Genomic DNA, 15264 nt, shown 5'->3' with positions numbered 1-15264 from the left:
GTGGTTTCCATTTATTTCACTTTCTTATTTGCTTTCTGTTTAAGGGTATTTGTCAAAAATACATGATGAGAAGGAAAGAATCAAATGATATAGTCAGGGGATCCTTAGCCTTCTTATGTTTATCATGTTGGGTTTTGATGAGGGGAAGGAGCAAGAGAGGACAGGGAGACTGATGTTTGCAAATGTTGAACTGGCGCAGTTAGAACCCGGGGGGGGGGGGGGGGGGCAGATTTGGAGGATGCTGCGGCAGCATCCACCTGCTGTGCTCCCTGTCTCTTTTTTGCTATTACCTGGAGTCCACATATTTCCTAATCTTCCACATGCCCTGATCTTGCATCATAGCTTACACTTTGGAGGCCCTGAGCTCAGTGTTGGAGAATGGACCAGGGGTGTATAAAATGCCCCGACTAGGATTGCAAAAACCAGGTTGGGTGGGCATCGCACAGGGCCCTAGGGAGCCCAAGGGTTCATGCTGTGACCCCATCATTAGATGTTTTATAGATGAACGTGCCCTGGGTCTTGCTTTTTAGTAAAGATTGTCTAGTAAATTTGAAAGATGCTATTTGGTGGAAGATCCAGATAAATCTGACAGATGTACTAAGACTTTATTCTGTGACTTCCTGGACTCATAAAAAGTTCTGTCTAATGACAATATGGAGAGGTCCAGAACATTGTACACAACAAAAGTGCCAGGCTTCCACAAGATTTTCTGCGTACCTGTCGTGTCACAAAAATTACTGACTCAGTATTCCTACCCCTTTCCTTTAGTCCTTCATTACAGAGATTCTGGCTTTCCCCTGACAGACCACCTGTCACCCAACACTGGATTGGTATGATATTGCCTGCCAAAACCCAGTGTCATCTCTTAGAGCTTAGAATGTCACCAAAGGCCACATGGGCTCTGTTCCCACCCCGGTCTCTTCCTCTCCTCTACCACTTTAAGAATACTGCCACTAGCAGATCTAGTAATACCAATCTGCCGTTACAGGTCATTGTACCTTAACTGTTGCTATTCCCTCTACCCAGAACTCCTTTCCCATCTTTGTCAAGTAACTCTTATTCGCAACCCAGAGCAAATGGATACAACATACCTGCACAAAAATACATACAAACTGGTGCTAAGAATGTTACTGACATCAGTTATAGCACTTAACTTGTATTTGCTAGATACTGCCCATGTGCTGGGTTTACGTAAAAGAGGAAGATGACAGGTTTGGGGCCCGTGCAGTTGGTACACACACGTACTTGTGCGTATATGTATATAATTTCATCCCATATTCATATTAATCCTAGGAGTTGGGGGCTGTGCTCATTTATAGATCAGGAAAATGAACTCTCAGTAGTTATGAAATTTTCCTAAGAGCCTTCAGCTGGTCACTGGCAGAGCCAGGTGTCTAGCTTGGATTTGTCTGACTCTAAATCTAAACCTACATCACATTACAGGGAAGACATACAGTAAAGAATAAATACAATGGGCCTCTTCTAACCAAATTTGGGATAAAAAAGCACATCAAAAAGAATAATGCTGGGTATTCAGGAGGGCACCTATTATGATGAGCACTGGGTGTTATACGCAACTACTGAATCGTTGGACACTGCATCAGAAACTAATGATGTGCTGTATGCTGGCTAACTGAACATAATAAAAAAAAGCATAATGATGAAGGAGATAAGGAGGGAGACAGGGAAATTTCTAGAATAAAGGGGATTAAGAAAACATGGCAAATACAACACTTAAGTTTTTCAGAATCCATGAATCCTGGTTTTTGAGAGAGAGAGAAATGGGAAAAGTTCTTTACAAAGAATGACAGTGGTGAAGGAATGATAAAATTTTTAAAATCCCCATTCATCAATGGGTACTAAAATCTCTGGATGAAAGGATAATCCCATGGTTTCTACGTATCACCCCATGGATTACTTTTTAATTAAAAGGGAGAAATATCTCTTTACAGCAGAAAGATCGTTGGGCACCACTTTAACCAAGCAGTCAAGCTTTTGTCACCAAGAATGAGGCAACCCAGGCGCCTGGGTGGCTCAGTTAAGCAACTGCCTTCGGCTCAGGTCATGATCCCAGGGTCTTGGGATCGAGCCCCGCGTCTGGCTCCCTGCTCAGCGGGGAGCCTGCTTCTCCCTCTGCCCCTCCCCCCTGCTTGTGCTCCCTCTGTCTGTCTGACTCTCTCTCTCTCTGTCTCAAAAATAAATATATAAATAAAAATGAAAAAAAGTTTAAAAAAGATGAGGCAACCCGACTATATTCCTCCTGTGTGCAGTGGAAGGGGCACAGCCTCACCCACATGGTGTTCTTACTAAATAGGAAGTATTTACCATGAATCTAATCATGAGGAGACAGACAAATCCACAATGTGACAAGTTCTGCAAACAACTAGCCTGGACACGTCTGTGGATCAGCCAAGAGCAGTGCATGAAACTTGACTGGGTCCTGGGCCATCAGGGGGCCGGCAGTGGGCAGGACTCCCCTTTTCAGTGACTGTTGAGGGGGGCTTGGTCAGCGAGAAGCGCCTCCTTAGGGTCCGACCCGAGTCCCCTTTGCTCCTCCTCCCCAGTCACCACCACCTCTTCCCTCCACTGTGCACGGGTTCAGGGATAACAGAGGAGGGTAAGCCTGTGTTCCCCTCTCAGGGCAGATGGGCTGTCTTCCTGTTTCTCAGGCTCAAGGAAGGGTTGCTGCTCTCACTGCGCAGCTCCTTCCTGGCCTCTATGACCTCATCAACTTGCAGTCTGCCCCTTGGCTGGCTCTCTGGCCTTCATGGAAGCTCTGTCCCTCCTTTTATTGAGATGAGTGGCGACTACCTTGGATGCTTAGATATCCTTCTGTCGGCGCCTCCCCCCTCCCTGCATACCTCCTCCATCCCCCCACCACCTATGGTTATTTGCCATCATTTGTCATAGAACTTTGAGGCTTTGCTTGTCTTGCAGGTTCAAGCGTGAATGGCCTCGAAGAGCCTAGCATTGCCAAGCGACTCAGGGGCACTCCTGAACGGATCGAGCTGGAGAACTACCGCCTGTCTGTGAAACAGGCCGAGGAGCTGGAGGAGGTGCCCGAGGAGACGCAGGCTGAGCACAACCTGAGCAGTGTGCTGGACAAAGGCGCAGAGGAGGATGTGGCCAGCAGGTCAGCCTGTGCCCCGGGGCTGTAGCCCCGTTTTCCTGTGTTCTGCTTCACACCTGTGCTTTGTCCTGGCAGCCCCTTCCCCAGATGAATATACCGTCCTAGTGGGGGGAGGCAGCCCTGTACCCTTGGCATGGGACCTGGGTGCCACCTACCAGCTGTGTGACACTAGGCAAGTCATGTAACCTCTATGTGCCTCCATTTCCTCATCTGTGACATGAAGGCCATACTAGGACTTTCCTCCCAGAATTAGTGTGAGGGTTAAATAGCAAGAAACATTTAAAACAGTACGTGGCGTGCATGTCGATGACGATTGCCTTTAGTACTTCTTAGCATGGCCCCGGACCATTCCCAAAGGACTTCCGTGTCCATCACCTCACTTGATCGTCCGCGAAGGAGGCCTGTGAAGTAGACCAGAGCCTATATCTTATCACTCTGTAATTACGGAAACTGCTGGTGACTAATACTAGGATCATAGATTGACTAAGACTCAGACTCCAGTTTCCTGGATCCAAGTCCAGGGTGCTTCCTGTTTTCCCTACTGCCTGCTGATCTTCCCCTTTCCATGCAGTTCCCTGTCTGTTCATCTCGTTAGCCAGTAAGAATCACAACCCATGGGACGTAATTCAGAGATTTCAGTTAAGTATTTCTTGGACACCTACCATGGCCTTAACACTTTGTCATTTGTTGAAAAGGTAACAGAACAAAAATGACAGTCCTGGGTCCTGCCCTCAGGTTGTTGTTGACCGGTGTACTGGAGGGACAAGACATGCGCAGAGAGACAACAGGAGGCCTGAAGCAGTGTGCTGTGGGGGGCGAGCAGGTCAGCGGTAGGAGCTTCAGGGTTGGAATTAGGGGCTCCTGTTACGACACCAGTTCGCTCCGCAGTCTTGGGGAAGCCACCTCACCTGTCCAGGCTTCTTTCTTCCTCCTCTACGTAAAGAGAGGAGCAGAAAACCTGCGTCTCAGGGGCCACACACACAGCCAGTGGTTTTGTGCATGGCCATGCCAGTGTTTTAATGATGTCTCACTGAGTGATGTCTGAGGGGGACGTGCGCCCTCCAGCCCCCACAGGACTCCCTGAGTCCACTGTCTTTTCCCCAGGACCTTATGTTCATTACTGCCCAGGTCTGCCAGGGTCAGTACAGGATTCAGAGTGCTCCATGGAAGATGATCAAGGCCACCAAAAGAGAACAAGATGAAAGAGGGAGTAAAATCACTATTGGTCAGACTGTCCTGCAGGGCTTCTGGCGTGGGAGCACGTACTGTGTCTCCCAGACTGGTGGAGGCTTTGCATTAACGCTGAGGCACACACTGGATGCTTCATTGTAGCCAAGATTTGCATTTCTAAAAAGTTCCCAGGTGGTCCTATTGTCTAGAGACCACACTTTTTGAACCACTGCTCTAAATTTCCCTGATGGTAAGGGCCACCTGGGACACTTGGTAAAAAGGTAAATCCTGGACCCTCCCCTGGAGTAGCTGAGTTGGTGGGCTTGGGGTGGAGACCAGGAGTACCTATTTTGATTTTTTTTTTTTATTTATTTATTTGAGAGAGAGAGAATGAGAGATAGAGAGCATGAGAGGGAAGAGGGTCAGAGGGAGAAGCAGACTCCCTGCTGAGCAGGGAGCCTGATATGGGACTCTATCCCAGGACCCTGGGATCATGACCTGAGCCGAAGGCAGTCGCTTAACCAACTGAGCCACCCAGGCGCCTCAGGAGTACCTATTTTGAACAAACACCTTGCGTGAGTCTTATGGGTGTCCTGATTTAGTTTACCCAAGCAGAGACTACTGGCCCAGACCTAATTAGCTCCATGACCCTTCCTTGGAGTGGGGGAGGGAGGAGCATCTTCCAAAAGAGACCCTGGATATTGTACTTTTATTTTCTCTGGGAGAGAACAGGTGCCTGAAGACAAAAGAAAACTAGCTTTTTTTTTTTTTAAGATTTTTATTTATTTATTTGAGAGAGAGAGAGAGAGAGGGAGAGCGCAGAGTGAGAGTGAGAGGGAGAAGCAGATTCCCTGCTGAGCAGAGAGCACAGTGTGGGACTCAGTCCCAGGACCCTGAGATCATGACCTGAGCCGAAGGCAGACGCTTAACAGACTGAGCCACCCAGGCATCGTGAAAACTAGCTTTATGATTTTAGTTTTGTTTTCCCGATTGCCTAGCTGGGCAACTTTGCCCCAGGCAATGAAGATGGCTTGGGCAGCACCCATCTGCTAAGGGTCTCCAGGGTTTGCACATCCCTGACTCTGAAGAACAAGTCAGTGAGGGCTAGAGCAAACAGGTGCCCTTTCCAGATGGGGCAGCCAGGTCACAGAGGACTCCCCTAAAGTCCATGACGGGCTAGCCCGAAGGGGCTTGGTCTTCCATGGGAATAAGACAATGAGGAGAAGCCCCTCTTTCAAGACTGACCATAAGCAAGTGGAAATTCCTGACTGGTCCTCTCTCTCTCCCTCACCCCTTTGCCAGCAGAGGCAGTAATGTGAGCCATTGCTGAGCAGGATGCCACTTTCAGCACGTATTAAATTTCCATCATGCAATGATTGCTGGACAACATACATCTCCAGCAGTCTGCTGAACAGTATAGTGTTCACACAGTTGTCAGAGTGGATGAGATCTAGGAGTGGACTCTCTGATTATAGAGTGGATTCATTTAAAAATGAAAGCCATGATTCCCTATTTTCCCTTGAAAACCACCTGAGAACTTAAAGTGATATTTCACACAGCAGTCTGCCTCATTCACAGTAGGGTCTGCCCAAATTTACAGTCTCCACTTTCTGAAGTTGGACCCAGGCAGCAAGGAGACGGTCCTGGTCTTATTCCTGGGTTTGCCACCCTGACAGCTGCTAGTGGCTGAAGAACTCTTGGGTTCTTGGCAAACCATCCAAGAAGGCACAGTGTGACAATGGTGTGGACATCGGTGGGAATCCTGACTTCTCACACCAAGGATCCAACCTCTTTAAGTTTTGATGGTCTCATTTATAACAGTGGGGATATTAGTATGTCCTAGAGTCCTAGAGTTGTCGTGTCTTAGAGTTAATGTGTAATTAAGTGACCTAATTCATGTGAAGTGCCTTGTGCTGCGTGGCACTTCGTAGAGCTCAGTGAGTGTTCACTATCGCTGTTGTTATCATCCTTGGCCCTTCCCCTCCTGGCATGGCAGAACCTCTGCTTGGCCCATTTAAGTGTGGAGCAAATCTTGTTTTTTCAGGATCTAGTCCGTGTGCCCTGCTGGTCTGGCTTCCTCCTACCAGGCCCAATCATAGCCTCAATGAGAGGAAACTCAGGGGAAGTGCTTTGAGATCAGTGACTGCATAAATATTGTAGCCCGGAAGATTTTTGCAAGATGTTCTTCTAACCGAAATGGTCTGCTCCTACTGATGGATTTCAGAGGTCTCATCTCCATGACCTCTGTGAATTTAGGCAGCAGCTTGCCCTGCCTTTGCCTGATTGTGCTCCCTTGCACATCCTTGCCTGTTTGGGCTGTGCAAGACCCCGTGGTAAGCCCTGCAGCGAGCCGAGCAGACCTGGCCCTGCTCTCAGAGAGCCTTCAGTCCAGGGGGAGGCCCCCCCACATCGAACAGCCACACACAGCGATAGATTGTTTCAAATGCAGAAACAGATACCTGTTGTGATGGAATGCTGACCTTGAGGACTACAATTTCTGGCCCTCATCTCTCCTAGGAGGCTATAAATTGAGAGGTCACCCTCTCTTCCCAAAAGGACAGAGAAGTTGGTTGTCTGTGTTGTATTTTGTTCTGGTGTAGCGATTTTCCCCACTTAAAAACTTCCTAGGCTGACAACCAAGTGGCAGGGGGTGGTCTGCCTCACACTACATTCCTCCTCTGCTCCCTTCCTCCTAGCCTCTTCAAAGGCCAGACCCAAAAATTCAGGTACTGAAAACAGCCAGAAAATGTAGAATGAGCTTGAGTTACTGAATTTACACTGTGAATCTTGCATGAGGTAAGGAGCCTGGTGAGACTCGAAGGACAGCTCCAAGGTCGCAGGGAGATATGACCTGGGAAGGAACAGTTGGCAACACCTGTTCATCTCTCTGTGCTTCACAAAGGGAGGGAGGCTGGTTTGCCTGTCTCAGATTTCCAGAAGCAGTGTAGCCAGGCCTCTCAGAAATGGACTGAGAGCTGGTAGCTTATGAAGAGAGGCAAGGGTTGACCTTTCCACCCGATTTTTTATGCTCTGCGCCTCACTTGCTATTTTCCCTTGGTCCTTGAGCTGTTGTAAAACTAGCCAGGGTGGCACTCGGAGCTCTAAGTGAGGCCCCATTGCCCTCATCATGGAGTATTCATTGCTCACATTATGTCCAGTGCTGCTGCCCTCGTGACAGGGCACACGGTACAAGGAGCGGAAAGCTTCAGTGAGGACTCCTTGAGCCTGCTGACTCCAGGGGTAACCTTGTGTGCCTGGCTGTGAAGGAAGGACAAGCTGGCCTGCCTTCTACCCACCTAAAGTTTTAACAAATTTACATAAGATTTAAGATGAGCATAGTAGTCATTCTTATCCTTACTTCATATTTGAAAGATGTTAGGTGATATATGCTGGATTACACGTTGTTGATAAGTAGTAAGAATGTAAACAAATGAAAACACAAAAGTAAGGCAAGAATAATACCTAAGTAAGTCATGAAAAACAGTCACAATCCAAATGCCAAGCTTTCCGTGGCCCAAATTCTTATGTTTACTCACCTTAAACTGCCTCCTCTCAACCCTCCATCCCACTGCAGTTGTGTTCTACCTTCTTTTGTCATTGTTGTGTGTGCATCTTATCTCCCCTTGAGAATAAGGATCTTTTCTATGTCACCTTTGTATCCTCTGCAGTGTCTAGGAAGTGCATTACAAGCAGAAGATGCTAAGCAAGTTTTCGTGGGTGGATGAATGAATGAGTGAATGTAGTAGTATTCACCAAAGGGAGCTGCCTGCAGTAAGGAGCTGACCCTCTTTATTTTTGTACCTACTGGGTGAACTTTAATAGGTATTCAAAAATGTTCATTGAATGAATGAAGGAGCATGTAAATGAGTAAACAGATAAGGGAATAGCCTGAATCCCAGAGCGTAACACAAACATGAAAATCAGGAAAATCCCCAGCCTTTATAACATTTCTCCAAGGCAGGTATTAACATTGCCTCCTTACTGATAAGGATGCAGAAGCTCCGCAGAAGTAATCAGCTCAAGGTCATACAGCTGGTAAGGAGCAGAGCCAGTGTGGCCCTGTGAGAGTTGGCCACCTGAGAAGTCGTGGGCAGACAGCCTCCAGGACTGCCCTCCCTTCTAACTCGGCTGAAGTATGGGAGTTCCCAAAACCACCCTCAAATTCATTAATTTGTCAGAACTCACTAAAAGGTTTATACCCATGGTTATGGTTTAATTACAGGGAAGGATACTGATTGAAATCAGCCAGGTGAAAAAGTACACAGGGCAGAGGCCAAGAAAGTACAGGTGCGGACCTTCCATCATCCTCTCCCTACGGAGTCAGGGCAGTGTTACTTTCTTGGTATTAATGTGTGACAAAGTCCGTATAGTATTACTCACCCAAGCCTTGATGTTAAGAGATGTATTGGGGCTCCATTACCCAGGCGTTGATTGACTGATTGGTTATCTACGTGGTGTGATTGATCTCAGTCTCCAGGCCAACTAATACTGCGTGACTCAAGCCTAAATTATTCGTCTTTCAGATGTGATCAGCCCTCACCCTAAAATCACATTATTAGACTATCCACCATGACCTAGGGATTCCAGGGAAATAAAGACATTCCCATCAGGCAAGACCTCCGGGGGGCTTAGGGTTGACCTCCCAGGCCCCAAGACAAAGGCCAGGCCTCTCTTTGAGCAAGGTGGGATTCTTTATTGCGCAGGTACTAGTAGCGCTAGGAGTGGGGTGTCATTGACCTTCTCACACGGTATTCACTGGTTCCTTCTCCACGGGCACAACCCCACTCCAGGTAGGGAGAGAGCAGCCCACCATCACAGGAAGACAGGGCCGGACAACAACCCCGTGCGTGACGCTTCTGGGGTTTGGGGCTCTCTCATGCCAGCAGTTGGGCCCTGCTGGATTGTAAAAGCCACATGTCCTCCAGCCCAGTCAACTATACATTTCTCACTGAGGGCAAAGCCTCTCCTGAAAAAGACTTCCAGGGAATTATCGGACCATAAAATAGGTCGAAGCTTCGTTGGTGTGGTGATGGTTGGGGTTTTTCTCCTGCTTTACAGCCCCACTGAGGGTACTGAATTTTATTCTTGTACCACCTATTGACTGCTCACTTTGCTGCGGGGGAGGAGGGTGAAGATGCTCTGGGGTGGTGGCTGCGAGTGTGGAGGTCTGTGATTTTGGCTTTTGCTTAAGTCACAGCTAGTGTCTCTGGCATTCAGAGCAGCTTCCCTTTTCAAGCTGAGCTCTGGGCTCTATGCCGTCAGGGAGAATGGTGGCAAACGTGGCTGGTTGTCAAAGGTGATGGCCCCAGGGATGCAGTATTTGTTTTCTCACTCTCCCCATGGCCCCTCTTCTGCAACTTCAGCGAGCGGTGCCTTGGCTGCCCTGTTAACTGTGTATTCCTCATAGTGTCGCGCTCCAGGGCGCACGTGGGGGGGGCTTCGGGAACGTGGTGGGACTGAGTGCGTGGCCTTCACTCCAGCACACGCACCTCGATGGCCAGCCCGTCTGTGGCTAAAACTAGTTCAGGCCTCTTGGAGGCAGCTCTTTCTCACCGTGCTTCCCACCAGAGCTTTCCAGCCCACCTGAGTCAAGCAGATTTGAGTTCCTCAAATCAAACAGTAGATCACAAGGCAAGGAGACTTTGTCTCCATTCTTGATTCCTGGGGTCATGCGTTCATATCTGAATGCGTCCGTGCCCCCTACTGTCTCTGAGGGCCTCTAAAACTGAGCTCAGTGGAGTGCTGTTCACCGAAGAGAGGGCCCCACCAGACTGGGCTGTTGACTCGTGTGGCTTCATGTAGGGGTTACGCGTACGTGTGTGTTTTCTCTGGCCCTCTCCTCGCTCTCCTTCCCCTCGTGTGTCTTCCCGAGGTGGGGAAGCATGCTGCACCCCTCCGTGCCTGTCCTCTCTCCCTTCCTGCCCAGCAGTTGCTTTGCTGGGACATTTTGCCTCCATTTGTGGCTTTTAACCGTCTCCTCACTTGGTTGTGTGGTTGTTTCCCCCACAGCAGTTCTGAGTCTGAGATGGAGGAAGAGGAGGAAGAGGAGCCTCCTCTGCCCACCTCAGACCTGGGTGGCGTTCCTTGGAAGGAGGCTGTGAGGATCCATGCTCTTCTGAAAGGAAAGAGTGAAGAGGAACTAGAGGCCTCAAAGAACTACGGGCCTGGGAACGAAGAGGAGGAGGAGGAGGAATATGAAGAGGAAGAGGAGGAGGAGGAGGAAGAATATGAGGAGGAGGAGGAAGAGTCTAGTGAAGGTCAGAAAAAAGTCTCTTCTCCTAACTCTGACCCTGTCCCATCCCTGAGGCAGTCTGTTCCGCGCCTGAGTAAGGTTTCTGTGGCTGGAGTCACACAGCTGGAGTCTGGCGTACAGATGTGCCCCGCACAGCCCCAGAGACCATCCCTCCTGCCTCTCTCTGACCTTCGTTTCGGGGGCAGAGGAGACCACTGACAATAGAGTCCCTTGTGCACATTCTGAGGAGAAACTGGAAGTGGAAGGCAGAGGGTCAGCAGAAGGACTTCATCCAGATAAGGTTACTCATCCTGCTATCCTCATTTTCTCTCTTTTTTTCTTAGTTTCAGTTAAAGAAATTTATTTTAATAAAGGGAATTTAGCTTTCTAGAGGATTCCGTGACTCAGAGCCCAAGATATTGGAGGCTGCGAAGCACTGTATCTCACTCTGCTCAGAGCTGTTGTCACTGAGGAGGGGCTAGGCGCCCACGAGACAGGGCTCAGTTGATGATAGGTAGTAATGTGTTTGGACAAGTGTCCTTAGAAGGAGCATCCATTCCAGCACTAAGTCAGTCTGGTTGGCTCTGACGTGAAATGTTTCAGTTCTGCCTCTATCTCTGGCTGTGTGTGTCCTTGAGTGATGAGGAAGAACTTGATGGGTCTCCTTTTCTTGCCTCTGTAAGAGAGAGGGTCATTCTTTCCCTGCCCTAGCTGCATAGAAGTCTGGTGGGTGGTGAGGAAGAAACTAGGGCAGGTAGATACCTGAGTCCCCCTGACAGCGGTGCCATGTCAGTTCACGGCCGAGCTCTCCCTCCAGGGCACATGGGGTGGAGAAGGACGTGGGCCTTTAAAGCACCAGTCCCTCCCAGCCATTGTCAGAGGAGCACGTTAAATTCAGGACAGCGCTGGGCTTCGTAGAGTTGGCACTAGATTTCTCTGCTGCTCTTCCTGCTTACCTCTGCCCCTCCCGGAATTCATGTGCTTGGCCGCCCAAATCCCATCCCCACAGCCTGGCACGGGAAGGCCCGAGTGCTGACCAGATGCAGAGCCCTTCCCAGACCTGAGACGGTCCTGAGAGCTGTGTAGCTCCCCCTGGTGAGGCGGGGCAGGCAAGAGGAAAGCACAGCCTCCTCAGGCCCCTAAGGGGCTTCTCCAGACCCAGTTCTCCTGTGCTCTTCCCTCCAAAGGTCTCCAGAGGCAGCCCTGGGTGGCCTGTCCCTCCCTCCTCATTCTGATGAGAAATGCATAAGGTCTGTGTAAGAAGGAAGCAGGCCGTGGGCCGGGAAGCTGGCAGCTTGAGTTCTCCATCCTGCTGTGTCTGCCGAGCTGTGGCTGACTCAAGCTCAGGGCTGCCCCCGCGTCCATGTAGTCAGGGGGGCGATCGTGCTCACAGCACATCAGGGGGAAAGGTATTTTGTTTGTATCATTTCAGACGCCATTATCTCTAGCTGGTGATTCATATGTCTGGTGGCTTTAGCCCCAGACACAGCTTAGAGTCAAAGTCTGTACCCTTTGCGGGAGAGTTTAGCCCTGCTTTCCTCCACGCAGACTTAATTTCCTGGATCTGGAACTAGCGTCAAGAACCAGCCTGCAGGGATGGGATTTAACGGCAGAAACACATACCGACAAATTCAGCCCAGCCCTGGGCCTGTATTCTCCTAGCCCGTGGTGTACACACTTCTGGTCAGTGGACTTCGATGGCTGTGTAGACAGTGACAGGATGTTCTTGCCGTGCACCTGAAGATAACTCTATTCTCTTTCCTCCCTTTCATTCTCTCTTCTCTCTGTTTATCCCCACGCGGGATTCTTGATGCTGTGTTTGTGGGTGTCTGGCTCCCCCTGCTGTAGAAGGGGAGTACTGCCCCTGGGACAGAGAACTCCTGCAAGGCCAGTGGCTCCAGCAGCTGTCAAAGGAAGAAGCTACGGGTACACGTAAAGGTACCCGCTCTGCCCGTTGCCCACCTTCTACCCTGGCTCCCTAGCAGCCATCCAGAATTTGCCTTCAAGAGCAGGTCCCACATGAAAAGATCTGTGCTTTATAAAGCTGCCCTGGCAGGCTTTGGCACGTACCTAGCTTGGCACCTGTCCCTGGGCCAGCCTTCATGAATGGTCATGTACAAAATAGCATGTAAGACAAAGGAGAGTCAAGGGGCAGTCAGAGGAGAAGACTCCCGAAGCAGCCTTATTGAATGTGGCCCTATCTGTGCCCCTTGTATGCTTTGCTGCAAGCCCCCTGCTCTAGCAAAGACTCGGCCTCTTCTACTGCAGAGAACCTCAGGTTGCAGTCACAGCACCTGTAAGTGGTAGAGCCGGCATGGGTGCCGTCACCAGCAGAGGTGCCCAGAGCCTCCCTCTACCGTGCCTTGTAACATTTCTCTGGAAAGGAAGGACATGCTGGCTGATAAGTCCCCAAGGCTTCATTTATGAACAGGATGCAGAACATTATCTGGGGGGAAGACTCACTGTCTTCTCTTTGTTGCTTAGAAGATGAAGATAGCATCCACATTTTTCTCTTTGACTTACCTTCCTTAGTCATATGACATTCAAGCTGTTGGGTGACTTTGCTGGAATTTAGCCCTATCCAACACCTTAAAAGCCGGCTGACCTTAGGAAAATGAATCTGTGGAGACCAGCAGTTCCAATGAGAGAGTGCATGTGGGGTTACCACCCCACATTTAACACAGCATGGTGCCCACACCCACATTTGGTGATCTTACTGGTACTTTCTGTCCATATTACATTCTCCATTGCTTAAAAATCAAGAGGTTGTGTTAAAAAAAAAAAAAAGAGGTTGTGTGATAGTGAAGCCAAAGCCAAATTGTCCAGTTAGATTGTTGAGAGTGGGCTCCCATCAGGAATCCCAGGGTCCTTCAGATCAGGTGGCACCTGCTCTTGCTGCCTGAAAAGCCTTCCTCCCTCCCGAAGTGTCCCCTCTCCAAGTCACTGGCTGTTCCTTTATTTTAACCCAACTGTATGGCATGGTCCAAGCACTGATTATAGGAAGCTTACAGGGCAGGGGCTGCATGTATATTCCTTGGGCCCTGGCAGCAGGAATAATTTGAAGGGGCTGCTGGTGAGTTCTCATTTAGCTAAAAAGGCAGGTCTTGTGTCCAGAGGGAAGCAGTGGGGCACCAAATGAAGTTTTAAGGAAAAGGGCTTTGACCTCAGAAAAAGGAAAGAGGTATTGTTTTATCCTGCCCACGAACCCCCAAAGCTTTGGGAATTTACAGGATAGAGCTCTGCTTCCTCTCCCAGCCATTGCCTCCCCAAACTCCATTTTTTCTCCATACCCTGTCCCTGCCACAGACCAGCATGCAGCATGAGACCAATTATGGAAGGGGGATTTTTTTTTCTCTCTCTCTCTAGCTGCAAAAGATAAACACTAAAGTACCAACAAAGTAAGTTTCCATCCTGCGTGAGTTAGCTGGTTCATGACAGAATGATACTGCTCCATCCCACTTCTCTCTTGTCAGTTGGCTGAAATCTCAGAGGAGAAGCAGTCAACATGACAGGTGGCAGTAGGCACTGTGCTGAGCACTCATGACCTGGAGGGGTGGCCCTTCAGAGGCAGTTGTAACCTGCTCTTTCTTCTGACTGGGCATTTGGGTCCCTCAAATGCAGATAAGATGAAAAGAGCATCAGAAAGGAGAGTTCTTTCTGTTTGGAGTTGGAATGTATGGTTCTCTTCATTGAAATTAACAGTATAAGTGAAGCTTGAAACCACTAAATCAAGCTGAACAAGTGGGAATCGTGTGTGTGTGTGTGTGTGTTTACACTCTCAATTTTTGCCTCTTTCTGATTCAAACTGATCCTGGCAAATACAGTAACTTTTCTTTCTGTTTCCTTTCCTGTGGTGTTTCATCCCCTCCTTTCCTTGACTGCTTATTTTCTGCTTCCTTCTTCCATCATCTCTCCCTTCCTTCTCTCCTCCACCTCTGATCCTGGTACACTAGTTGGGAGCCAGAGTCTACAGCAGATCCTATATCCGGCCAACCCCTTGGAGATCCAGGCTGATGTGCACTGGACACATATTCGCGAGAAAGAGGAGGAGGAGCGTATGGTACCAACCTCTGAGTCCTCCACTTCTAGAGGTAACTATTTCAAGATCCAAGGTCCCAGTGCCCCTCAGAGCACCTTCTGTCCCTGCTTCCCCTCTCGTTGCTGCAGAGGACTCTTCTGTTAGGATCAAAGCCATCAGTTTGATCAAAATGTAAGAGCCAACAATTGTGACCACTACCCTTAGCTATTGTTTGAGGATATGTAAAGTTCTCTATGGGTTAAGAGGTTATGAGCTCTTTCTCCATGGATGCAAAATAGTAAAATGAACTTGACCTTGGGAAAACCAAGAATTTGCTTTCTTTCCCCATATGACTAGACAGGGTTCCTCTGTCCACTTGGTAAAATGTTCTGGTGCTTTCCTTGTGTGGTGTGTCTGAGTGTGAATGTACATTGGCAGAACAGGGTAGGGGAGTATATTTTGACCTGAAATGAAGTTTTAAGAAGCGATTTCGATCCAGGAGGCCTTTAGAGTAGATAGAGTAATGTCCAGCTCTAGGTTTCAGGTGAGACGGTCTGTGTTCCACAGTAGGATGAAGACGAACTTTAGCCTGACCTCTTCGAGGAATAGCAAGCAATAAAAAGGGGAAATGGAGACTGCTGAGGGACATGGTCGCTGCCATGCCACTCTCCACGCCTTCCGACCTCAGCGTACCCCTGTCCAAATATGGATCCT

General features: G+C 49.1%; 1 protein-coding gene across 1 annotated transcript in view; it reads left to right on the top strand.

The window, feature by feature from the left end:
- MICAL3 (microtubule associated monooxygenase, calponin and LIM domain containing 3) overlaps positions 1-15264 on the top strand; it is a 200503-nt gene that overhangs the window by 146347 nt on the left and 38892 nt on the right. The window contains 3 exon segments of the mRNA XM_027594507.2: positions 2938-3133; positions 10310-10557; positions 14486-14623. Coding sequence (XP_027450308.2) covers positions 2938-3133; positions 10310-10557; positions 14486-14623 — 582 coding nt within the window.

The sequence above is a fragment of the Zalophus californianus genome, chromosome 9 (assembly GCF_009762305.2).
Source record: "Zalophus californianus isolate mZalCal1 chromosome 9, mZalCal1.pri.v2, whole genome shotgun sequence".
Classification (NCBI taxonomy): domain Eukaryota; kingdom Metazoa; phylum Chordata; class Mammalia; order Carnivora; family Otariidae; genus Zalophus; species Zalophus californianus.
Note: the sequence above shows the minus strand (reverse complement) of the source record. Positions and strands in the feature narration are given on the sequence as shown.